This window comes from Pteropus alecto, unplaced genomic scaffold (genome assembly GCF_000325575.1).
Source record: "Pteropus alecto unplaced genomic scaffold, ASM32557v1 scaffold251, whole genome shotgun sequence".
Taxonomy (NCBI): domain Eukaryota; kingdom Metazoa; phylum Chordata; class Mammalia; order Chiroptera; family Pteropodidae; genus Pteropus; species Pteropus alecto.
In genome coordinates this window covers 4264644-4289372 of record NW_006431048.1, presented here as the reverse complement: position 1 = coordinate 4289372, position 24729 = coordinate 4264644, and the positions used below count along the sequence as shown (strand labels likewise).

Genomic DNA, 24729 nt, shown 5'->3' with positions numbered 1-24729 from the left:
CACCTCAGAAAGTAATGTTGAGGTTTGGGGAAGATTTTCGCTTAGACCACACCCCCTTATTTGTTTGGTAGTGGTTGTATTTTGCTGCTCAGAGACAGGATGCAACATGTGGTCCAACAGATGAAGGCAAAGGGCGGTGGGATTCTCAGGGACGTGCCTCTCGGGAAGCACCATCGGTTGACTTTGTCAGGGCTGGTTCGTTGACACTAAGCAAGGACAGAGGAGAAGTTGGCCCTGAGACTAAGGATGCATCATTATTCACATCTCTGAAGAGTCTTGCTGGAGAAATCAGTACAATATGCAAGAACAGTAATGGGGTACAAAGTCTGTGACTTTTGCTGGACTGTGACCATGTCCTGCCAAAGGAAAGAAAGAGAAATCTTAATCTTTTCTTCCTCCTCTTACCCTGAAGTGTCTGGGGTTTGGGACATGTGTTAAGAATTTACAATATCTCAAGACTCATGTTTGAGTTCATAAGCATCAAAAATACTTCTGTTTCTTTTCTAATTCTTAGCATCGGATGTCTTCCCCCAAGGCATCGGGGTGATCCTGGTGATGTTCACAGGCTCCAATAAACAGTAACATATTCTGAGCATCTGTTGTGTGCCTGATACCATGCTAGCCATTGGGCAAACAAAAATAAAACACCATCTTTGATTTTGTATGGTGTAGGCTAATGACATGAGGCAAATGAGTCAACAAAATATAGCCATGTGATAAGTGATTATACATAACACTGTCCTTCTTAACTAAGTCTTCTGGTTGGCTATAGAACATGCTCAGGTGTCTTCAATTAAAAAAAAATAGAAAAAGACACTCTCACCCCCCCATCCCACTCACTGCCAGCTGCTCTTTCCTCCATATTTGCAGCCATATTTCTCAAAACATATGTCTATAGTGTCTTTATTTGTCACCTCCCACTCAGCCCTCACCTCAGACCAATTTGGATTCATCCTGTGATTCTGCCAACATAGGTCTTCCCAGACCCCTAATGGGCTTGTCCTGCTATACATAATAGACTTTTCCAGCCCTCAGCTTGACTCTTCAGCAGCAGCTGGCACTGTTGAGCATGCTTGCCGTGAAATGCTCTCTGCTTACTTTCAATCACAACTTTTTAGTTTCCTTTACTGGATCCTTCTCCTCTAGCAACCAGTTTGGGCCTAGGATTGCCCTCCACATGGCCTGGTTGTCCTCTCCCCATATTCTCTCTGGGGAATCTCATCAAGCCCACACCTTCCGTTAGCCCCATGTTGCTCAGACTTGCTTCGAGGCTCCCGTTAGCTACTGGCTTTCTTGACAACTCTACTTGGATGTCTTAAATGCACCTCGGTCTCGGGATGTCTCAGACTGATCTCATGATCTCCTTGCAAGCCATGGTTTTCTTCTGATTTTTCCTGTCTTCACCTTTCATCCAGTCGTGCAAGGCAGAAACCCGGGAATCATCTTGTTTCCTACCTTCTCAACTCCTACATCCTACCTGCCACAGTCTTATCCACTGACCTCTCATATTTCTTTTAGATTTGTCTTTTCTCCATCTCTCCTACCCTCGTTTCAGTCCATCTGATCTTCACACTGCAGTCAAAATGATTGTTTCAAAACAAAAATATGCTGATGTTCAACACCTTTTAGGGGCTGTGAGTGGTTTGGAATGGCCAGAACCTGGGGTGCCCGGGGAAGCAGGAGCAGGTGAAGAGACTCGCGAGGTAGGCTGGGATGTTGGACAATGAAAGTCCCTCTGTTGTGCACAAAGTATAAATATGGAAGGCATACTGTAAGTGTTGAGGAGCCATTGAAGGGTTTTAAGCAAGAGTGTTGTCACATAATTTACATTTTAGAAAAATGATTGAGAAGGCCACATAGGAAATGACTTGGGGGAAGGGACAGACCATAGAATGAAAAATCAACCAGGAGAATGCCATCGTGTCCAGGTGAGGCTCTCATCTCACCACGGTGAAGGCATTTATTGTCAGGCCATCTGGGGCCTAAAGGATAAACTCAAACTCCTCAGTGTAGCTCTCAGGCCCGCTTCCTCCACAATCGCTCCCCTCCCTCCTCCCCTCCCTCCTCCTCCCCCTCCCCCTCCTTTCCTTCTTTCTTTCACTTCTTCCGTCCCTTCCATCTACAGACCCATACCGACGACGTAGGATATCTAGCCCCCTTATTATCCATCTCTCCTTTTTAAATACTTTTCTTCCAGGCTGCCCGTTCTCCCTGTTCATCCTCACAAATGAACACACGCTATTTTTGCACCTCAATTTGCCTTCCCTCCTCCACTCTTCCAAAACCTATAGCTTAACCTGAAGCCTGTCTCAGGCTCTTCAGGTTTCTCCCTGCTCTGACTTCGGACAGCAATGTCAGTGGTGGAGGAACCTTAGCACTCACCTAGTCCACCACCCTTACTTTACAGATAAGAAAGTAGAGGCCATGAGTGATTTGATGATCTGTGATTTAAAAGAGCTAGATTTGTGGATGGGTCCATTGCATGTTTTTAACTATATGACAGCTTGGGTCACCTTGACCATTTATCCTATGCGTTGTTTCTGTTTCTGTCACTTAATCATGACCGGGTTATACTGCAGAGGCAGTACACATAGTGGTTGGGAATTTGGGCTCCAGAGCCAAACAGATATAGTTCAAATCCCAGCCCTGACACCTACCTGCGGTGTGACTTCAGATAAATTACTTGACCTCTCCATGCCTCATTTTCCACAGGTGGGAAAAATCAGGGTAATAATTGTACCACTGCGTAGGGTTACTGGGGGGGGACTAATGAAATAATCCAAGTTAAGTGCTTAAAGCATGCAATTCTCTGTTGCACATTTACAAAGGATCTTCCCAATACGGTAAGACAGACAAGGCACTATCTCTCTTTTATTGATGAGGAAACTGGACAACTGCCCAGAGCCAGCAAGAAGGTAGCTGAGATTGCACAGAAGCATCCATTCAGAAAGGACATCCCCAGCTGAGCATTTATTTCCAAAGAGTTTCAAGTGGAGTTACAAAGATCGGGCTGAGTTGGCCAGAGGAGACTCTCTGTGTGAGCTGAGTTCAAGGCTGGTGTTTAGCTGAGCGGTGCTGTGCTTTCTCTGTGGGTGGAGCCTCCCTTAGTTGGCAGGTTCTGCAGTCAATAACTCACCCTTGGCAAGCCAATGCGGTGTTTACAGGCTTCGGAAGCCTCTGGTGAGGACGCCACTTGTCAAGAGAGACTTCTCTTTTGCCCCTGGAGGTTTAGTTTCTACTCAGGTGCCTGGAGCCAGGCTAAGATTCCTTATGAGGGAACTGGGAACATACCCTGTGCATTTCAAAAAGCTCCGTTCTTTACTTTTTGGAACCAAAGCCAGTCCACGTATGGAAGGGAAAGATAGAGTAGTGGGAGGGGCACATTCCTGCAGGGACCAGACTCAGAGACACCCTGAGAACATGGGCACAGCACAGGCGGAGCAGGGACACTTGAGGACACGGTAGGGCCAGTTATGTAACACTAACCTGCTTGTCAACAAAGAACCAGGAAGAGCGCTTACTAGGCGGGAGTTCCCCTTCCTTTTCAGAAGCCCCAGACAGAGAGGCCATACCCTTTGCAAGCCCGTGTGTGCATTTGGCTGCAGAGAGGTCAGCCCGTGTCTGGCTTCGGTTCTCCATGGAGATTTGTGTGAGTGCCAGGATATCTGTGACCATGAGGCTCCTCTCCTCTGCTGTGTGTCCACAGGCTCAGAGAGGCGGCTCCAAACATCCACCCAGTGCTGAAGAGGGTAGGGCTGTGGGATCTAAACCCAATTGCCCTGGCTCAGCAGATTCTCTGAGACCTTGAGTCACAACGGCCCCCTGTGACTGGACGCACATAAAGCTCTGAGTTGGTTTCCTGCACTTTTTAACATGGTTGTTGGAGAGTTCCAGGAGCTGGGCCCGGGGTCTCACCCAGAGGTGTCCAGAACACAGACAAGAAGACCTGACTTCTAGTGACAGGGAAATATCCCAAATGAGTAAAGGCTTTCCAGCACACACCCCTTTTTCTTTCTCTCTTGACCACTGCCTATGTATGCTACTGGCTCTGGTTCTGAAGGGAAGAGAAAGAGAGGAGGTGGGGAGACTATGGGGCAGACACGGCTGTGAGCAGAGAGGGTGCTGAGGCTGTGGGAGAGGGAGGGGGCTTGCGGCTGGAGGAAAGGGGGATACCGTGAGAGGGAACAACGAAAGAGAGAGGAAGTGATCACGTATACTTGTGTAAGAGAGACGCTGACTGTGGGAGAGGGAGAGGGGACCGTGAGAACAGCGAAAGGACAGTGTCCTTCCAGTCTTAGGAACCGAGCTTAGTCCTCCCCACCACAGCCTTCTGCCAGCCAGATGGACTCCTGGAGGGGACAGAAGCTGTCAGAGGGGACGGAAGCTGTCGCAGGGAACGGAAGCTGTCGGAGAGACGGAAACTGTCACAGGGGACGGAAGCTGCCTCTGAGGGAAGCCACAGTGCGTTCCCGAGCGGGATGGGAACTATTTCTGGACCAGCTGTGGAGAGACAGTGTGTACCCTGAGGGTCATAGAGCCCTGCCCCGGACAAGTAGCTGTTCCCCTCCCAAGGGCCAGGTTTTCTTCCCTCCCTCACTGACCACACATTGCGTCCCCGCTGTCCTCTGGCACACCTCGGGAGCTCCTCAAGCAGGGACTCCGCCACCTTTGGGTGTCAGCCCCCCTCCCCCCGCCACCAAGGCGCTGGGGCCCGCCAGGTGTTCTTACTTCAGATTGGACTTGGGTTAGGTAAACTTATGGGGCCCTTATGCCTTTGATTTTAGTTCCCAGAAAGCGCTCCCCTTCCCATTCTCCACGGTCTACGACTCCAAGCTTCCCCTTCTCCTCCCTCTCATTATAACCGCAACAGCAGTGACGATGATGTTGAAGATAGTTAGCATTTACTGAACACTTACTACATGCCAAACGCTAGGTACCTCATACAGGTTAGGTGCTTTAACTCACAATAACCCTACAATTGGGCTTTTTATGAGCCCCATTTTAAAAATGAAGAAACCAAGCTACAGAGGGATTATACATCCATTCCTTCTGGTCAATAGCAAATTCACGAGGCCAACCCAGGCACTGATTCCAGAAGCCTTGTGTTAACCACTGTACTCCACTGCCCCATTTTCCAAATGTTTTTTTGTAGCCCGGCTCTGTTCTTCACCACCTACCATGTTCCATTAGTAAACAGGCTCCTTCTCATCCTCGGCCTTATACAGGAAATCCACTTCCTCCTTTTCCTGTAACTGGTGGTCCCTGAGAGCTTTGTTGGGGGAAGTTGGGGGTGCTGGCCTCTTCCCACACCCCAGGCAGCAGTCTCCTCCCTCCTCAGTGCTTCTTTCGGATTTTCGCTTTCCACCCCCTGGAACTCACTGCCCTCCTCTGAGGTTGTGGCATCTCACTGCATGGTCCTCATCCCTGTCACTGATCTCCTGGTCTCTCCCTATGTTGCACCTCACGCTTGCCCCGTCTCCCCCAAGTCCTACCTACCTGGCACCCTGCATCTCCCTGTACTGAGCTGTCCAATGCATTGGTCTTAATTCCTTGATTGCTCAGCCCCAGTGGCAATGCCAGCAATTCCAGCTGCCATTACCTGAGAGCCCCCATGTGACAGATACCGTGTGAGGGGCTTTATCTAAGCAATAGTCCCTGTGTTTCTAACAACATTCCCACGACGAAGGCACGGTCCTCGTTGACAAGTGAGGAAACGGATCATCACACAGGTTTTGGGACTCACCCAAGGTGACACAGTGAATGGTGGAGGACAGACTTTAACTTGGTTTCAGCACATCCCCTCAGCCCTTCACACAGCTGATCTGCCATGACCTTGAACACCACCCCTGGAACTGAAAACTGTAGCGCCCCGCTCTGGCCCTCAGCCCGTCCTCCCTGTCTCTTACCACATCTCTTTCTGCTGTGATCTCTTTAGAGTTTACCTCAGTCCCTCCATTTCCCCCTAAACGTTCTCTCTTTTGAATCTTTCTGTTTAGTCAGAAGAATGTTCAAATATACCCCACCTTCGAAATCCCCTATCCTCCTTCCTCCTCATCGCTTCCTTTCCCTGTACGACCTGCTGCCTGTGCTGGCTGTTACCTTCCTCACCTCTCTACCAGCTGGATTCTGCCCTCCCATCTATCCCGACTGTGGCAAAACCCAGTAGCCACTGTAGGAATCGCCCGTCTCGACCTCTATAGAGCGCTGGTGCTGGGTCTTCCCTTCACATCCCTTTTGGCTTCCAGGCCACTGGTTTCTCTTCCTTCACTCTGGCAGCTCCTTCCCAGCCTGCTTCAAGGGTACCCTCCTCTAAATAGCCAGCATTCTATTTTATAAAAGGAGGCAAGGGGCCGTGTCTTGGCCCCCAGCCCACACAAGCAGTGTTGTGTTGAAGGAAAGCTGTTGAATTCTGTAGAGCCAAAATTCTTTATAAGTTAGACACATTTACAACTTCCTGTCCATTTAGCTATCAATCATTCTAACAAAGGCAGCACTAATAATAACTTGCACATGTAGCCATCCACAGCTTACAAAGTGCTTTCACACACCCTTCAATATCCCTATCTATGTGTAATGAAAATATTTTCACGTCTGTACAATCAGACAGCCATCATTAAACTCAGCTCGCTTTGCCAAGGTGTTGGAGGGTAGCATTCTTAATGAGCTTTGATTTGATGAAGAGGTCTTGCGTAGGCCCTCAGAGTCGTTAGCCAGGATCGTGTTCCCAGTCCCCTGTTCAGTTCTGCTAGTGACTGACAGGTTATTGATCCTTGGGACAGGGCTCAATAACCCTTGTCATTTTAATAACACGTATTTCTGGTAGTGTATTAGGAGAGGCCACGGGCTGACCAGAAGATGTGGGGAATCTTTGCACATGTAGGCTCGGGGAAAGGCAGGTTGAGGCCTAAGTGCAGGATCTGAGACATTTGGATTAGGCCAAAATATGGCCCAGCCTACCTAGTTTTTGACACTCTATATAGGTTATGCTTTCTGAAGGAGGCTTGGAGGCTTTAAACCAAGATGGCAAGTAGTTGCATCTTGTGTGCCACTCCCACTAGTCGGTAGAATCTGCTTGGAGAACAGTGTTGAGAAGGATTCTGAGGCCCAGCCCAGGCTCTCTGGAAAAGAATTCTGTGATTAGACAGTACTGTCTGCCACTGCTGTGAATAAGGATGTGGTGGCATGTGCCACATCTTTACTGTAGCTGTCTTAGGCTGCCTTTGAAAGGTGATAAACTACCTGACAAACTAAACTATGGCTACCGAGGGAATCACTGAGGGCAAGCCTGCAGGTGGCTTCAGCCATTTCTCCAAGCATGGAACCCAGGGTCTCCTTCCTAGTTTGGCTTACTGGGACTTTGCTTTGGAGTTACCAAATATTTGAAGTCAAAAGCCACATGGGTAAGAATTTTCTAATGCTCCACAGCCCCTCAGCAGCTCCCACTTGCTTGCCCACCCCACCGAAGTAGGCTCACGTGCTCTGTTCACTTTCCATGTTCTCTTGCATTGGTCTTTTATGTCATGTCTTTGCTGTGCTCAGCAAAGTTGTGGGAGACCTTCAGGAATGGCTTGTCTCCAGCCGTGAGCTCTGTCTCTCTTCCAGAAACCGTGGTGAACTTTTGTGAATCATCAGCTCCCGCTCTGTCCCACCCATTACTCCTAACTGTCTACTTGAACCCTAGATCTGGGCACTCTTACCTGCAGGCCTTGGGCAGGGTTTTGGAGCCCTCAGGCTTGTATGGTGTCAGATGTACCCGAAACAGCTAGGTTTACTTGCTGATCCTGGTGGAAAGTATAGAGCAGCAGGCACCTCTGCCTGACTTGCCATCATTTTCACTTAGATGCTCAGTCACTATAGGGAGCAGCCTCTCCCTTTATCACACATATACTTCACTCGAAACTCAACTCTTCAACAAAATAATATACCACCACCTCCTCTCCAAACCTTTGACACTTTGGAATATTGTGTCAGGTTATTTTTGGCACCTCTTGATGCCAAATGGCACCAAGAATTATTTGGATAATTTTACCTCACTGCCAAAAACAATGAGAGTATGAAGAAAAACAACGCCATCTCAAGCAAAGCAGTTTCTCTGGCCTGAGTACTGTCTGTGCTGTTTATAAGTACAGCACTGAGCATGCCTTTTACTTTTGCATTTTCACTCTATGGGACATTGTGATGTACAAGCCATTGGTGAGGGCCAGAGCTATATTAAAAACCTACTCTGAAGTGCACTGATATCTGCAACTCACTTTGAAATACATATTAAAAAATATAGATTGATGGATAGATATGTAATAAAGCAATAGGTAACATACTGATGGTGGAATGTGGGTGATGAGTATATGGATGTTCACTGTACAATTCTTCCATCTTGGCCGCTAGTTTGGAAATGTTCATAGTAAAATGTTGGCGGTGGAGGGGTGGTGGTGGAATTATCCCTGACAGTGAACCATGTTAATTTAAAACAGGCTCTTGACCAATGTGGTCTCTGAGGCCAGAGAGTGACGGAATAGTGTGATTGGAGCCATTTCATTTGGGAAGACTTCCTGTGGGGAGTGGTTTCCTGCCTGCTGTGGCTTGAAATCTGTGCTGTTCGTAGTCCGGTGGAGAGGAGGGGTGTGCGGTCCTCTCTTCCCGGGCTGAGCTGTGCGGGGGAGTGGTTTCCTGCCTGCTGTGGCTTGAAATCTGTGCTGTTCATAGACCGGTGGAGAGGAGGGGTGTGCGGTCCTCTCTTCCCGGGCTGAGCTGTGCACTCTGCTGCCGTTCCCCTCCGACACGCCCCTTGAGCAGGGGTGCTGCTCTCTCCCGTGGCTCTCACATCTTACGCCAGCTTCTAGGCCGTTCACTTGCGCTCCACAGCTTCCTCCTGGCCCTACTTGGCTTTTCTCACCTCTCCCAGAGGACTGCCATATGCCTTGGCACTGCCTGTGAGATGGGAGGGCACTCTCACCCAGCGCAGTATCCGCTGTGAGCAGAGAGGCTGTCGGGCACGGGAGAGGTGGCGGGCTTGGCTGTTCCAGATGGCCCCACTGTTGCCTGAAAATTCTAGTCACTACAGAGCTACAGAGCTGACAGAGCAGGGAGGGGACAGGAAGTGAGTGGCAGACAAAGAGGCTCTCTGGAGTTAGGACCTGACCCGAATTGTGAGTCACACACATTGGTGGTCTCACAGACGGTGCTGGGATCCAACTACCAGGATAACTGACTCAGGTGCAGGAGTAAAATGCAAGGCCCCCACCTGTCTGATGCTTATTCCTGCCTCCCCCTTCTCCTACTAGTGTGTACGTGGGCGCTCAGTGAATACAGATTCTTGGTCCTATTAATATCAGCCTTAGCAAAATGGCATCAGGAAGAAAATATGCTACAATAATAGTGTCAGGAAGATTCCTTAAAAATTGAGTGCTATTTATAGCACTGCTTTCTGCCTCTGTCAGTGGAGAGAATCTAGAATTCACTGTCAGGCTCTTGACCACATTGGAAGATGGCACTCTCCATGCTTTTGACTGTTCGTCACGTGCGCACACATCCACCTACTTGCACACACATGTGCCTGGTGCACACACTCATACACGTGCCTGGTGCACATGCTCACTTTCACACACACAAACTCTGTGCTCTGAGCTGAGCACTTCCCTGCTTTTGACACCTGAGGAACCTCGAGGGGTACCCAGCTCCTCCCCATCAGCCAGTGGAAGGGGTCCCTCCGCAAGGGGGTGCAGGGCAACCCTTAGCTGGTCTTCATCTTGGTTTGGGCCACTTTGTCCTCTCTTCTCCTGAGAGACAGTGGATCCTGGAGTTCAGACCACAGACTCTGGAGCCAGCCTCTCTGGTTTGCATTCTGGCTCTACGGCCACTGGCTGGATGACTTTCAACAAGCCGCTCTGTCTTGCTATGTCTCAGTTTCATCACTTGTGAAATGAAGATGATGATAATCCCTACCACATGGATGGCTGTAGGAATTAATCAAGTTGGTACTGTGAAGCCTGCCACTCATATAGTGCTCACATTATTAGCTGCCGCTGCTGCTCTCGGCGTCCGCTCCCCAGTCACCTTACTCTGGGCTGGGGCTCCAAGGCCAGAGCAAGAATCTCACTAAGATCAAGCAAAGACAACTGCGTTAGTTTCCTAGCGTGACTGTAACAAATGCGCACAAATTCAGTGACTTAAAAACAACACAACTTGGTTCTTACAGTTCTGGAGCCCAGAGTCTGGAATCATTGTCATTGTCAAGGTGTCGGCACCCCCTCCGGAGGAGCTAGGGGAGGGTCTGTGCCCTTGCCCTTTCTGTCTCCTAGGGCTGCACTCCTCGCACTCCTTGGCCTGGCGGCCTCCTCCGTCTCCAAGGGCAGCAGCTTAGCATCTTGCTTCTGTTGTCTCATCTCCCTTTGCCCTCCCCATATACGGGCCCTTGGGATGGCATTCTGGACCCACCGAATAATCCAGGAGACACTCCCTGTCTCCAAATCCTTCCCTTAATCATTCCTGCAAAGTCTCCTTTGCCATTTGAAGTAACGTTCCTCGTTCTGGGGATTAAGGCCTGGGTGTATTTGGGGCCATTAGTCACACCACGACTGAGGCAGGAAGAAGCTCTCTGGGGTCCTGTGTCTGTGGCGTGAGTTGGCCAAGTTCTGGACCAACTTGGAGCACTGCCTCCGACCCCCAGCCAGGCCACACAAGCTGCCCAAGCCCCATGCTGTCACTCCCTGTCAGCAGTAGGCCCTCTCTGTCTGCTCTAATGAACTCTGAAGACACAGTGTCTCATTCTGTTAGCTCCCCAGTGCCTGGCACATGGCGGGTGCTGGGTGGTGGCTATGTGCTCGTGCAGGCAGGCACTGATGTGCTATGTGTGTCTTTATAGGCCACGGCGAGTGTCATTGTGGAGAATGCAAGTGCCATGCAGGTTACATTGGGGACAACTGTAACTGCTCAACAGACATCAGTACTTGCCAGGGCAAGGACGGCCAGATCTGCAGCAGCCGGGGGCACTGTGTGTGTGGGCAGTGCCAATGCACAGAGCCAGGAGCCTTTGGGGAGACATGCGAGAAGTGCCCAACCTGCCCAGATGCTTGCAGCACCAAGAGGTAACGGCGCCCACCCACAGCCCCCTCACGCCAGCTCCTCACCTCAGCACAGGCCTGTCTTCCAGCCAGTCAGCTCTCAGGGCCGGTCAGCCTCTCCCCATCTCTGCCCTCCCGGCCTTGCTGGGGAGTGAGACTCTCACTAACATTAACTAAAATAGCATCTTCGAGACTCTGATTCCATGGGGATTTTGTTAGAAAATAAAAACAAAACAGGAAAAAACCAAGACTGCTATTCTATTGCTAAACAAGTTTAGAAATTACCAGATTACTGAGTTCAATGAAATTAAACTGGTTTTGGTAACAAAATAGCATTTTCTCAGAGCCTTTAGTGTGCCATTGAGTATTTGAAAAGGGGATTCAGTGTGCATCTTTTTTTCAAATGTATTTGATCACCCCCCACCCATCCACACACACACATTAACATCTCCCAAGCAGTGTTTCACAGGACACCCATGTGGGAAATGCTGCTTTAAAGAAAACATAATCAGAAGGGAAATTGGATAGGAGGGCACCTGACCTAGATAAGGCATGCCAGAAACAAACTGCCGTGGCTGTTGAATTTTCTGCTCCATTTATACAGATAATGGAACGCTGGCTCTACGCTGCCAATGAATGCACAGATTGTCTAGACCCGGGCACCCGGGCCTTCGATGACTCAGCCACAGGGTCACATTCCCCGGGATGACCTCCCCACGGCTCTGCCCTTCACACTCTGCCAGAGCGCCAGTGAGAGGGAATTAAAGAAGTCAAGGAGTCATGCCGTCAGAAAAGCCAGAGTGACAGTTTCTCTTGACTTTTGCTAGAGAAGCCGCTGTGTCATCATCATCGTGCTAAAGCGCCAGCAGGGTGGGAACAGGAGCAAGGATAAGCAGAAACAAATAGAAATGCAGACGGCATTTCTCTTTGGTTAGGGAGCGCAACAGTGCAATTTTCTTTTGGCAGATTTCCCCTCCAAACTTCTGGCTCAGGCTGATAATGAAATGAGTTCGTGCTCCCTGAGCCTGCCGTGGCTGCTGGTCAGTCCGTGCTCAGAAACGTTCTGGGTGGCAGGGCCCCTGGCTGGACATTTGCCACAAATAATCCAGGCGTGGGTAATTGAAAGTTGGCTGCAGACCAAGAGACAAGATCGACAGGGCCAGGTTTTATTTTGTGTAATTGGAAGGGAGCCAGGGAGAAGGGAGAAAAAAAACAGATTCACTTTAGACCCGCTAAGAATGGAGATACAGCAGAAATTCAAAGAAACATCCCAGGGAGGAGGTTAGGATCCTGGATCTGGAGCCCAAGTAGCTGTGGCCATCTGAGCACGGGATCGCAGCCATCGTCCACATTTCATGCTGGAGCGAGGTGCCCTCCCACAACTCCTACCAGCAGAACCCTTCTGAGTATACGTTCCTAGTCCCTGAGACACGCGAAGTTGATAGGGGTGGGAGCCAAGCTAGAACAACACACGTGCAACCAATAAAAGTAGATAAAGTCTGTTTCTCTTCTTCCTCTGGAGCAGCAAGGCAATGTATGGTTGGCTTAGGTAGGTTAAAAGGTCCCATGGGAAAACAACCCCAGCTTTAAATGTTTAAAGCATTCATTTCCTAGAAGACATAGACTTGATAATTTATTATCCATTAAGCAATACCCAATGAGCAAAGTAAGGGAACCTCACTATCCCTTCTTGGGCCCTCCTCTGGGCCATGCTCACTCTGTCTCTTTCACAGCCTAGTTGCAACTTTTTTTAAAAAAAACAATGTCTCTTTGATAGTGACTTATGTCAGGCTGTTTTTCTGCTTGCTGCTTTGCTGAGAGACACCAGGTTTCGAATACCTTATGTCCTTTTTTTTCCCCCTGGCGTTTCAGAGCAGCCAATCTCTACTTTCTAGAATTAACCACACACACCCTTCACCTTGGGTGAGTTCACACTCAGCCTCAGCTGATTTCAATTAACAGGCTCTGTGCAAAGTCTCTCTCAGCAACTTGTTTGTTTAAAAGACCAGACTTACTTTAAGACATGACTACAATATATCACGCGTTTCAACACAGTACATGAATCACACTGATATGTCTACGTGGATAATTAGGGAATGTTTCCTGAAAGTGGCTCTGTGGTTTAATGTGGTTTTAATGACAACAGGGAATGCAGATGGAGGGCACAGTGGATCCTGGCTGAGACCGGAAGCAGCTGCCCTTCTTTGCAGCCCGTTAATCCAGGAGGCTGGAAAGGCGGGTGCTGGGTTAACGTGAATGACCAGAGCTGCAGCCACCCCTTCCTTGACCGCAGCCAAGTCTCACTTGCCCGCCCTTTGGAGCTCTGGCTTATGGAGCAATGCATACATCACCCACTTGTTTGTAACTCCAGAATGTTTCCATAAAGTCATTCCCAAGAGAGTGGGATTGTTGTGGCCACATCTCAGATAGTCGAACTCATGAGCGTATTAGAACCCTCATAAGAAAACCTTATTCATTTTCTCTTTATGATCTACTCGCTTGCCCATTCCTCCTCTATGTTCAGAAAGTGAAGTAAGGATCTGCGGAGGGGGTTGTCTGAGAGACGGGGCATCTGGATGCTGGATCCAGCTGCCCTTGACTTCTTTTTTGTCCTCATTTCCCTCACCTGTAAAATAAGAGGACTTGATGAAATGCTCTCTGAGCTCCCTCCCAGTTCTGACATTCCAGTCCACAGTTTCTGCACCGGAAACGTAGTAACTGGCCTCTTAATCTCAACGAATTAAAGGATGATGATAATAAAGGTGATGCATTGTGGTTGCACATCCCTCCCTGTTTTGCTGGAGTGCCTTCCAGATACTCAGCCCCTTGCGTCCCCACAGGCCTGTAGGAAATCAGGACAGCTGTCCCCCATCTGGCCGAGGCTCTGCAAGGTCGTCCTGTGCGCTCTGGTGCCACTGTGTTGCTGCAGGGAGGCGGTGGCCCTCTCAGTACACTTGGCGCTTGAGGAAGCCCCTGAGGAAGCCTCTGTTTGGGGGGTTTCACCCTCCTTGCCTCACAAAGTTCCTGGAGGTTCCCCATCAGCTAGCTCTTTTGCCCCACCCCACTCGTCCCTGGGGCTGAGTTGCTGCCATCCCATTTATGCTGCCCTATCCCACAGCCCCCAGAGGGGTCAGGGCTCTGTTCCCCTCCACAGCAAGCTTCACAGACCCTTAGAGCTCAGCTTCTCTGGCCCCATGTCCCAGGAGTCTTGTTTATTCTCCCTGATGTAGCTGAAGGTGGGTGGAGAATTCCTGGGATTGGATTTTGACTCTGAAAAGTATAAATAATAATCATTAATAGAGCACTTTAATTAAGCATTTTACATATCTGATTTAAACTGTAGGCCTGAGGTGGGAGGAGAGGGACTCATAGTGTCTCTTTGTGGCTGTCAGCCATTTTCTCCAGAAGATCCCTGTTGAAATGCGAGTTCCCTGGGAGGGGCTGCAACCCTGTGGCCTCTACCAGAATCTAGTGCAGGCTGGCCAACGGGTGAGTGGACAGCAGGGTCCTTGGGGAGCCTGCCAGGTGAGCGCCCTCAGGGAAGGAGAAGGGGCAGGGCCTCAGAGCCTCCGGGACAGCAGTTTTCAGCTCTCACTGTTAATCAGAATCCCAGGGCCCAGCTCCACCCAAGAAATGTGACTCCAGAATCTAATGTGCAGGCAGGTTGAGAGCCCTGCCCTGGTGATGGCTGGAGGGGATCCTGGGAATTGGGGCAACACGAGGACATCAAGCACCGGCCATGGGGAATGAGGACCCCTCTGTGAGGCTGGGATCACAGTTTCTTATCACTCAGAAACTTCTTGCTTGGCCAGACCCTTCGTTCAGTCAGGCCTTTGATATACCAGAGTGAAGATGGATTTGGCTCCTGGTATCAGAATTTGAAAGGCCTCCAACCTGCAACTTGACGTGTAGAGCAGACATGCCTCTAAACTCACATATGTCCCTCCAAGAACCCTCGGGCTTCCCCACATCACAGCCACAAGAAGGGCGGGGCGGAAACATTCCCTGAAGCCAGACACCTGAAGACAGGCAGAAGTTAGCCTTCAGAGCCTGCAGGAAGGCTGGGGTCTGCCTTGTTGGGGGCCCACTCATTATGTGTGTGGAGCTACGACACAGCATCTAACATCAACATTTATTGCCTCTTTTTTAAAGAGATTGTGTTGAGTGCTTGCTGCTTCACTCAGGAAGCCCAGCTGACAACCAGACCTGCCAAAACCTGTGCAAAGATGAGGTGATCACGTGGGCGGACAGCATCGGTGAGTGTGCCGGAGCAGCCCTGGGCAGCTGTCCCCTTTTCGATCTTAGTGGACACTTAGAGACCTTTATCCCCCATGGGATGATCTTGGCCGGGAGAAAGGTAGGTTTAGCCTTGAATTAGGAAGCATAGTCTCAATGTCCTTGGCACAACTGCTGGCTTCCCAAGAGGACTTGGGGAACCTGTGCTAGGGCATAGGTTCCAGACTCAACAGGGTATAAGACCTTGTTCATAAGTTTCTGTCCTATCGCTGGAACCCAGTCTTCTGCTAGTTTCTGTCCCATCACGGGAACCCAGTCTTCTCCCAGGCCCTCTGAGAACTGAGTATATTAGAATAAGTAATGTTAGCTGCTATCGCAAACAAATGCCAAATATCAATGACTTAACAAATGTAAATCAGTTCATCACTCACTGAAAGTCCAGTGAAGATGCTCCCGGTTGGCAAAGCTTTCCATGTGGTCACTCAGGCATTCAAGCACCCTCTATGTCAAGGTTCCTCCCTCTCCAACGTCCCCAGAATCCTCTCCATTTAGTCAGCAAATAGGGAAAGGCAGAGTGAAGGGTCCCGTGGGAGGTTTATATGAGCCAGGCCTGGAAGTGGTACATATAACTTCCATTCACATTACATTGGCCAGGACTCGGTCATCTGGCTGCATTTAATTACAAGGCTGGCTGGGAAACATAGTCAAGCTGTGTGCCCAGGAAGCAGGGGATCCATGTCTGGTGAACAACTAGCCAGCCTCTGCGCTATTTGGCCTCAGCCCAGCCCAGCTCTCACGACGCTACAGCCATCAGAGGGGGCAGAGTTCTCATTCAGTCCGGACTGAACTTGAGATTCAGTGCCAGGCTCTTCTTCCGGCAGCAGGTCACCAGTTGGTTTCTGCAGATCTCACCCAGTGGCTCTTCTTACTCTAAACACTCCAGTTTGACATCATCTCTCAATCCCTCTGCTTTTATTTCTGGGCAAATGGCTACAAGTCCATTTCTGAAGCCCACGGGGAGGCTCAGACAGAGGCACAAAGATGTTTGCTTTTCGCCATCTCTGAGCTGCATCCATATCTTTCCAGTACAGCTACTGCTGTCCAGGCTGAGGAGTTTCTAAGGGTAAGAGATGCAAATCACATATCTTAGCCCTATAAGCGCGTAACTGGGTTTGGAACTATTCTGGAACACTCTATTTGCATCAAGTCAAAGTGGCCCTGTGCTGGAATCCTCATACACTGCTGTTTGGAGTGTAAAATGGTACAGCCACTGTGGAAAACAGTTTGGCATTTCTCCCCAAATTACACATAGAGTCACCATACAATTCTGCAATTCTACTTCCTGGTGTCTACATAAGAGAACTGAAAACATAGGTTAACACAAAAATGTGCACGTGAGTGTTCATAGCAGCAATAATCATAATAGCCTAAAAGGAAATAACCCAAATGTACATGAATTGATGAATGAAAAAAATATGGTATAACCATACAGTGGAATATTATTCAGTCATAAAAAGGATTGAAGTATTTATACATGTATAACATGGATGAACTTTGAAAATATTATCCTCAGCGAAAGAAGCCAGGCAGAAAAGGACATATGTTATATGATTCCATTTATAGGAAATGTCCAAAATAGACAAGTACAGAGATAGTAAGTTAGTGGTTGCCAGGGGCTGGGGAACAAAGGGAATTGCGACTGGCTGCTACTATGTATGGGTTTCTTTTTGGAGTGATAGAAATGTTCTGGGATTGGATAGTGGGAATGGTTATACATTGTGAATATACTAAAACTACTGAATGATACACTATAAAATGATTACGTGGTAGTGTGGGGATGGGGCAGGGGGAAGACTATGTATCTTGAAAGGGATTCTGCACCTGAGACTTCCTTGCTGGCAACTTTGCCCTCTACCTTGACCTCAGCCGCTGCAGACTCCTAGCCCAGCTGCCTGTCCGTCATGGCCCTGACTTGCCTTCTTTATAGACTTCCTTGCTCCTGCCTCTCTGATGTTGACTGACTGCTCTGGCTAAATCATGGCTCCTGAGTATGTTGAGTCACATATGCCGCTAACACATGTATTGAGCACCAGCTGTGCCCCAGGGATTGTGCCAGACCTAGAAACAGGCTTACTGAGTTCCATCCCTCACACCCATTTTCTAGCCCTACTTCTTGCTATTTAAGGTTGAACAGCAAGTTCTGCTTGCGGACCAGGGGCCAAAGCACACAGTCAGACAAAACAAGACAATGCCTTCCCGCCGCCCACTAACTGATTCACTCAGAGCAACTGTAGCCAATCATGTAGCTGCCTCCGTCTGTTTCTGAGAGATGAATCGGTTGCTTCATAGAGAAGATTTCTGTTTGAATTCACCATTTACCCCTTTCCTTCCTTCTCCCTGGATTTTTTTTTTTCATACACACACACTCACACTCACGCTCACACTCACCCAGATTAGGCCTAAGATTGGGAACTGAGGAAAAAAGTCCAGACATTCGTGTTTGAAAACCACAGAAATTTATCTGGTTCCAGGTTGAAACTCTTTGGTGCAACAGGGTTACAAAACTGAGAGCTGAAAAGCATTTCCAGGCATAACATTAGCCTGAATTGTCATTCACGATCCACTGGCCATTTCCTAGCCTCTCATCTCTCTCTTACTTCACACTCTTCTTACTTCCTTTTTCCCCTAGAAACCAATCTAACGCTTCCCCAAAGAAGCCTTGGAATGCAGATAATGCTTGGACCTTGCATCAGGGTAATCTCTGGGGGACAGGGAGGAGTTGAGGGAGCTTGAGGAAGGGGGCTTTCTAATACAGAGGAGCGAGGGGCTCTGCTTCACTTTATCTTGGGGTGCAGGCACCGCTATGGCTGCTAATCTCTCATCTAAATGTCCTCATCACCTTGTGGGTCTTTTTGTTTTTACATCCTAGGGAAGAGCTGCCTGATGCTTGGCCTCTGCAGCCAGCTCTCAACCAAGTGGACTCAAGTGTTAACTCTCACTCAGGCCTCAAAGGACATCAGGATGGCTCCTTCTTTTCTTTATCCCTTTAATTCCGAGGGCCAGTTCCATTTAGCAATCCCACCCCCAAGCATTAATGCCTTCTTTAATTTCACATCGCCCCTAGCAAACACTTCAGAGGTTTGAAGATCCTCTCTCATTTTCTACAGGGATCCCTCCATTTAAGGGAACTCAAGTCCCCAAAGCAAACTGCACTCAGCACCTGGGCCTGTGTTCTTGTTATAAGATACCTGAACTCATTTTTAAAGGCCCAGCCGCCCCCCTTTAAGGCTCTCTTCACCCCCTTTCTTCTGTAAGGTGTTCGGCTCCTCGCCCCATTTGTCAGCAGCTCCGGGTTGCCCAGAGACAAACTCAGGACATTTCTGCTTGGTTTTCTTCCAGTGAAAGATGACCAGGAGGCAGTGCTTTGTTTCTACAAAACTGCCAAGGATTGTGTCATGCTGTTCACCTATGCAGAGCTGCCCAGTGGGAAGTCCAACCTGACGGTCCTCAGAGAGCCAGGTGGGTGAGGGCCGGCTCATGTGCTGTCCCGGGGGGCTCGGTTCCCGACACCATTTCCTGCTCTAGGCACGTCACCCTGTGCTCACCTCACCACCCTTTCCAAACTCCAGAGAAAAGATGGTTTCAATTCCTGATGAAGATCAGACTCTAAGGCTGCCCCAACCTGACTCCTACGGTTTAGAAGAAAGGGCCCATTGCTGGGAGATAGCTGTGGGGGGCATGGGTGTTAGCAAAGGATAAGGCCCTGCCCTGGGGGGGAGTTGGGGGGGGGTGTCTCATCTTGGAGGAGAGAGAGCACAGGGGGAAAGGAAGCACAGAACACACTTAACTTGCAGAGCTAAAGCCTAATTGTTAGGAGCCACTGGGCTCTGCAAGGAGCACACAGAGCAGGTCTGGACCATCAGGGCTGAGCAGGCCAGTGCTTGCATTAGGGAGCATCTGGGTACACACACAGCCCTGGCCAGGCCGCTGTACTTCCCAGTGTGGAGTCCAAGAAGGGCCGATGGAGCTTTGGGTTAAACACCCCTGCAGGCTGCTGTGCTGGGCTCCCTGGGCCGCTGAGGAGGCTCAGCTTTAATCTAAACACAGATAATTCTGCCTTGTGCTTTGTGCCCAGGAACCAATGGCCTTTTGCCTCGTAGTAATTAGAAGTTCTAGCGTGACCCTTTTTATTCTTTTCTAGAGGGGAGCAGGGGAAGCAGAAAAAGAGATGCTCTCTTTAATTCATAGCACTGCAAACTGTTTTTCCAAATTGGGCCAAACCGCATAACGTGCCTTCCTTGGGCAGAGGCAGGGGAAGTGTGGTGCCAGCCCAGGATGCATGCCTGTAAGAATGAAGCTTTGTTTCCAAATGCTGTCTTTGCGGTTCTTTGAAAATAAGCACATTTGCTCCAAAGGGCTCCACACTAAGGGCTTACAAATGTTGGCTGGCCCCCAGCCCAGCCCTTGTGGAAGCGGCTTCATGAAACCTCCTGCCTGCCCAGTCTGATCCGGAAACCATTTACATGGAAGCTGAGGCACAGTCCAGCATCCGGCACTGGGACTTCGAGCTAAGGAGAGGCAGCTATGCAAACGGAGTGTGGGAAGAAGTGGGGGGCCGCCAAGATTTTCATCTAGACTTTGCCATAGACTCGTGTGTGGCCTTGGGTTAGTTACCATCATTCTTTGAATCTTTCACTTCACACACATTTGAAGAAACCTGCCTGCCCACTTGTCTCCCAGAAGTAGAGTGAGGATCTAAGAGAGAAGAGAAGGAAGACCTTTCATTTCACATACACTTGAGGTCCGGGGTGGGAGGGGTACACTAATGATGGCCTTGCTCTCCGTGCCTCCTGGTCCCCTCCAGAGTGTGGAACAGCCCCCAATGCCATGACCATCCTCCTGGCCGTGGTAGGCAGTATCCTCCTGATTGGGATCGCGCTCTTGGCCATCTGGAAGCTGCTGGTCACCATCCACGACCGGAGAGAGTTTGCAAAGTTCCAGAGTGAGCGATCCAGGGCCCGCTATGAAATGGTGAGTCAGTGGGAAGTTGGAAGTAGAAAAAAATGTCAAGTTTAGAGATCTGGTTGAGTTCAGGCAACTGATAAAGGCCGACTAACATCTTTGGCATTCAAAACAAAGAAACAAAACTTGAAAGGAGGTTAGTGCCCAGTTCTGGACGGTGGGACATGCATGGCCCAGGAGCACAGAGGGCCCTGCACAGAGCCCCTCACCAGACCCAGGGCAGGAGACTCATGAGGCAGAGGCACTTAGCACAGCCTCAGAAGGAAGAGTCTGGACAGTCGTAGAGAGATAGCAGACCCCAGAGAAATAGACTATATGTTCTTATAGTCTATTACAGTATCCATATGTGTCAGTGTTGTCTGCCCAAGCAAACGGCATGCTTCTAAAGAACACAGGGTAAGGGCCCCCAGAGTTCCTAGCCAGTTAAAGTCGGAAGGAACTCCCGAGACCATCTCCCAGCCCTCATTTCAGAGACGGAGAGTGAACACTCAGGAAAGGGAAGAGACTTTCCCAGGGCATGGTGAGTTAGAGGCAGCCAGTTCCAGAGCACAAGGCTGTCACCTGCACCTGTGTGCTCCACCTGCTGCCTTCCTAGGTGACTGACAAGGAAGGGCCTCTAACACTGAGTATGTGTTGGAATGAATAAACTAACACATGTCCTCCTGCCTTCCATGTTTTATAGGCTTCAAACCCTCTGTACAGAAAGCCCATCTCCACACACACTGTAGATTTCACTTTCAACAAGTTCAACAAATCCTACAATGGCTCAGTGGACTGATGGCACCTTCTCCTCAGAGGACCGGAGGGGACGAATGGTAAAGTCAGAGACTGACATGCTTTGGATGGCTGCTCAGCTCCATCGTGGCTCCCTAGATAGACAAGCACAGAGACGTTCCAGTGAGCCTGGGTGAGGAGCCCATCGCCTGCATAGGAAGGCACCCAGCTATGCCACCTGGCTGCTGTGCCAGAGCCAGGCTAGGTGGCCAGACCTCCGAGCCTAGGAAAGGCCAGGGGACCTTGGCATTCTCGGCCTTCCCCACCACATCCAGCTTGTCCTGTCAATGAACTGCTGAGATGCCGGGCTGCCTCTCCCTTCCAGAAGGGCTGGGCCTCCAGTCTGGCCAGAGGAGAAGGCTCTTGGGAGTGTCAGAGTATGTAAAATGAATGCACGGTCTGGCTTTTTCGTGCCGATCATTTTATACGAAGTAAAAAGATCTTGCATTTATGGTATAGTTCTGATTCCTGATAATTGTCCGCCTGATGTCTATGCCTTGCGCATGAGTGTTGGTGATGGGATTGCTGAGATTCCTGTTGAAGGTACAGAGTTCGCAAATGTCAGTTTTCCTCTCCCGTCCATGTTTGTTTATAGTACTTTTGTAATGAAAAGGAAAGAGGTTTTTTGGGATTGAAAGTAAAGGTTAAAACCAAATTATTTTATCTTTGCCTGATGCTCTCTATAACATGTGTGTTCCTTTCTGAAGTGGTCTTAAACGGTGCCCCAGTGGGGACTGAAATACTTCCTCAGGGGGCCTAGCAAGCCAGTCTAATGTTCCAGACCAGGCCCTTCAAACAGGCTCCACAGGTTGCTCAGGGGCAGCTAGGGCGGCTCCAGGGAGGGATGAGAAGGTGCCTTTAGACCCTCTCAGCTATCACTTAAAGAGTTTGGGCTGGAAACTGAAAGGCACAACTCTGGACTCCTTCCCTTTTTCCTAGGTGCTGAGGCTGGAAATAGATTGTGCAGATGAAGAAGGGTCAAGATGTGGTTTCCACACAAAATCACTTTTTATACATTATTATCAAGAACAGTTCCCTTCCAGTGCCTTCCCCAGCCAAACTCCTATGTCCCAACCAGGCCCAGAATGCAAAACCCATTTCAGCTTTTTATTTTTTTTCTCCTTAGGGCCCCAAAGTGCCCTTAGGTTCCCATATCTGAGGTGGAATGAAGCCCATAAGTCGTCTGTCCTATCCCCTATTTATAGAAGAGGAAACTGCTAGAGAGGGAAAGTGGCTTGCCCAGGTGTCAGAGGCTATAACTCATAAAAACTGGTACTGAGACTCAGATCTTTTAACCAGAGTGCCGGCTTCCTGCCACCTGTTCTTTTTTTTTGTAAAATCTCTTTCACCCATCATTGTTTGCTATTGGCATCCCTTTAAGGCGATCGGGATTTTATTCCAAATTCATCTGTTTTCAGCGTGGGACCAAATTCCCCGAACTTCATTTTAGCAAACACTAAGACAAATATGCCTGTCAGTAAACTGGGCCTATTTCCTGGGGCAAATGTGAACAGGTTCTGAGCTTTCTTTGTCCTGTGTAATTAGAATGAAACAAAGACCTGTGACTTGGCAAAGCTGCCTTAAATCCTTTTTGGAATAAAAAAGTAAATAAATGTAAATAAATATATGAAGTAGGTAAATGGTGGCTTTGAGGTTTTCTAAATTGAGAAAAGTAGGATTTTGGAAGAAACTTTGGGTGCTTCTTCTGTTTAATTGTGGATCTCCTGGAGATAAATTATTAACTTGTTCAAAGTCTCATTTTCTATTGGGCAGCTCTGTAAGGGTGCGTCATTCTTGGCCACAGACAGCAAAGGATGATTTACTCTTGGCTTCCACCTGATGTGGAAGTTAGGTGTATTTCATCTGTGACAGCAGACGGCTATTGATGGAACAAGCCACTCACAGTGCCCTGCTGCCCCCTGCTGGAAGCTCTTGGATTAGCTGTTTGGAGACCTGATTTCGGAGATTCTGACCCAACACTGCCGGCAATTTCCTTATTTCTTTCCTTTGGCAATTGGGTGGTGCTCCCCATTCCTCCTGCCCCCCAATTATCATAAATAATGGAGCAGGAGCTAAAGGTGGGCTGGAAAGCTCTCTCAAACCAAGGGTTGACCTGCCCTTTCTGTCCTTACTGGGCTGTGGAAGCACAGGTGGGAATGAGCCTTCCAAAGCACTGGAATTGCCATTGTGTGGCTCCCGTGGCTCTGCACGGGGCACCTGGCAGTCTTTGGAAAATTCTTTTCTGGTATCTGTTTGGAAAGATGATTAGTGCTGCACTTTCTTTGGAAAGAAGAGGGGGATGCTATTTACCTTTGTAATCGATCTATGTTGATATAATACAGATTTCCAAATGGTACTTATTGATCTTTAACAACTTACTTTTTTAAATTGCAAAATACATGGAAAAAATGGAAAATAAAGAGATTATAAAGAAAGTAAAAATCTTTTATAATCATACCATGCAGAGACAACTACTCTTATCCTTTTTGTGTATGATTTCTCAGTCTTTTTTCCTATGCACATATGTGTAATTTGAACCCAATTCGGATTATGGTGTCACTGTTTTTTAAAATTTTTATTTTTTTAATTATAATTTACATACATATTATATTAGTTTCAGGTGTACAACATAGTGATTAGACATTCATATAACTTATAGAGCGATCACCCCGATAAATCTAGTACCCGTCTGACACCATACATAGTTACTACAATGCTATTGACTATATTCCCCATGCTGTGCTTTATGTCTCTGTGATAGTCTTTTCATAAGGCCTGAAGGCTCTCATTCAGCTTGGTTGACTAGTACTTAGTCAAACTAAAGTAACAGCCACTTCTTCTGGGAAGACATTTTTTTTTTAATTTGTTTAATTAGGATCAAAGCTTGAGGTTGATTATCATGGAACTCGGGATAAATACTAAGTAACAGCAAACAGATGAGATCAAAGGAGAGGTCTTATTCTCTGCTCCAATGATACCTTTTAACTGCATAGCTCCTCCCTCTCCCTGTAGGGCTACTTGCCGCAGGTGTCCTGCTTGCTTCTAAGAAGGGCAACCTGGTGCACTCAGCGCCAGCAGGGCTTTGTGACTGGCTGAGGTGGGGTAGTAAGAGAAGAGGAGGAAGATGAGAGTGGCTTGGATGAAACTCTGGAGGCGGTAAGTGTTGGACCTGTGTGTCTGAGGCACCTGAGGAACCCTACGTGGACGGCTGGGCCAGCACTGGACATGCAGACAGGGCATGTGTGCACCAAGCTATTTCTCTGCCCACAGGGGAGCCTGGCTTTAGCGTGGCTTTTAGCATGTCTGTGGATGAGGCGTTCCAGTCCCCCTCCTTAGGGTCAATGGGTTGAGGAGGCTTAGTTAGGTCCCCCAACCTAGCATCTGTACCCTTCTTCCCCTCCAGCTCAGGGGCTACAGACTTCTAAGGACATGGCTCCAGTCAGAATTTCAGACCCTCAGGGGGAGATTGTAAAATGAAGGGAGGAGAAGGAGAGAAAGTTGAGCCCACCATGGTGCTAGCAAGAGAGAACCGTACCTAAAGAATTATCCTTCTCAGCCCCCAAGGCTCCTCCTGTTGAGCTTGTGGCTTTGGAAGGGACTCTCAGACTGTCACTGCTCAGCTAGTCCAACCTGATAG

At 48.8% G+C, this 24729-nt stretch overlaps 1 protein-coding gene across 1 annotated transcript in view; it reads left to right on the top strand.

Annotated features, from left to right (window-relative positions):
- The window catches only part of ITGB5 (integrin subunit beta 5), a 107244-nt gene extending 84512 nt beyond the window's left edge, over positions 1 to 22732 (top strand). Inside the window, exons 11-15 of the mRNA XM_006905580.2 lie at positions 10862 to 11084; positions 15213 to 15316; positions 18696 to 18815; positions 20161 to 20327; positions 21001 to 22732. Coding sequence (XP_006905642.1) covers positions 10862 to 11084; positions 15213 to 15316; positions 18696 to 18815; positions 20161 to 20327; positions 21001 to 21096 — 710 coding nt within the window. The 3' untranslated portion in view covers positions 21097 to 22732. The remainder of the gene's footprint in view (positions 1 to 10861; positions 11085 to 15212; positions 15317 to 18695; positions 18816 to 20160; positions 20328 to 21000) is intronic.
- Positions 22733 to 24729: the final 1997 nt, after the last annotated feature.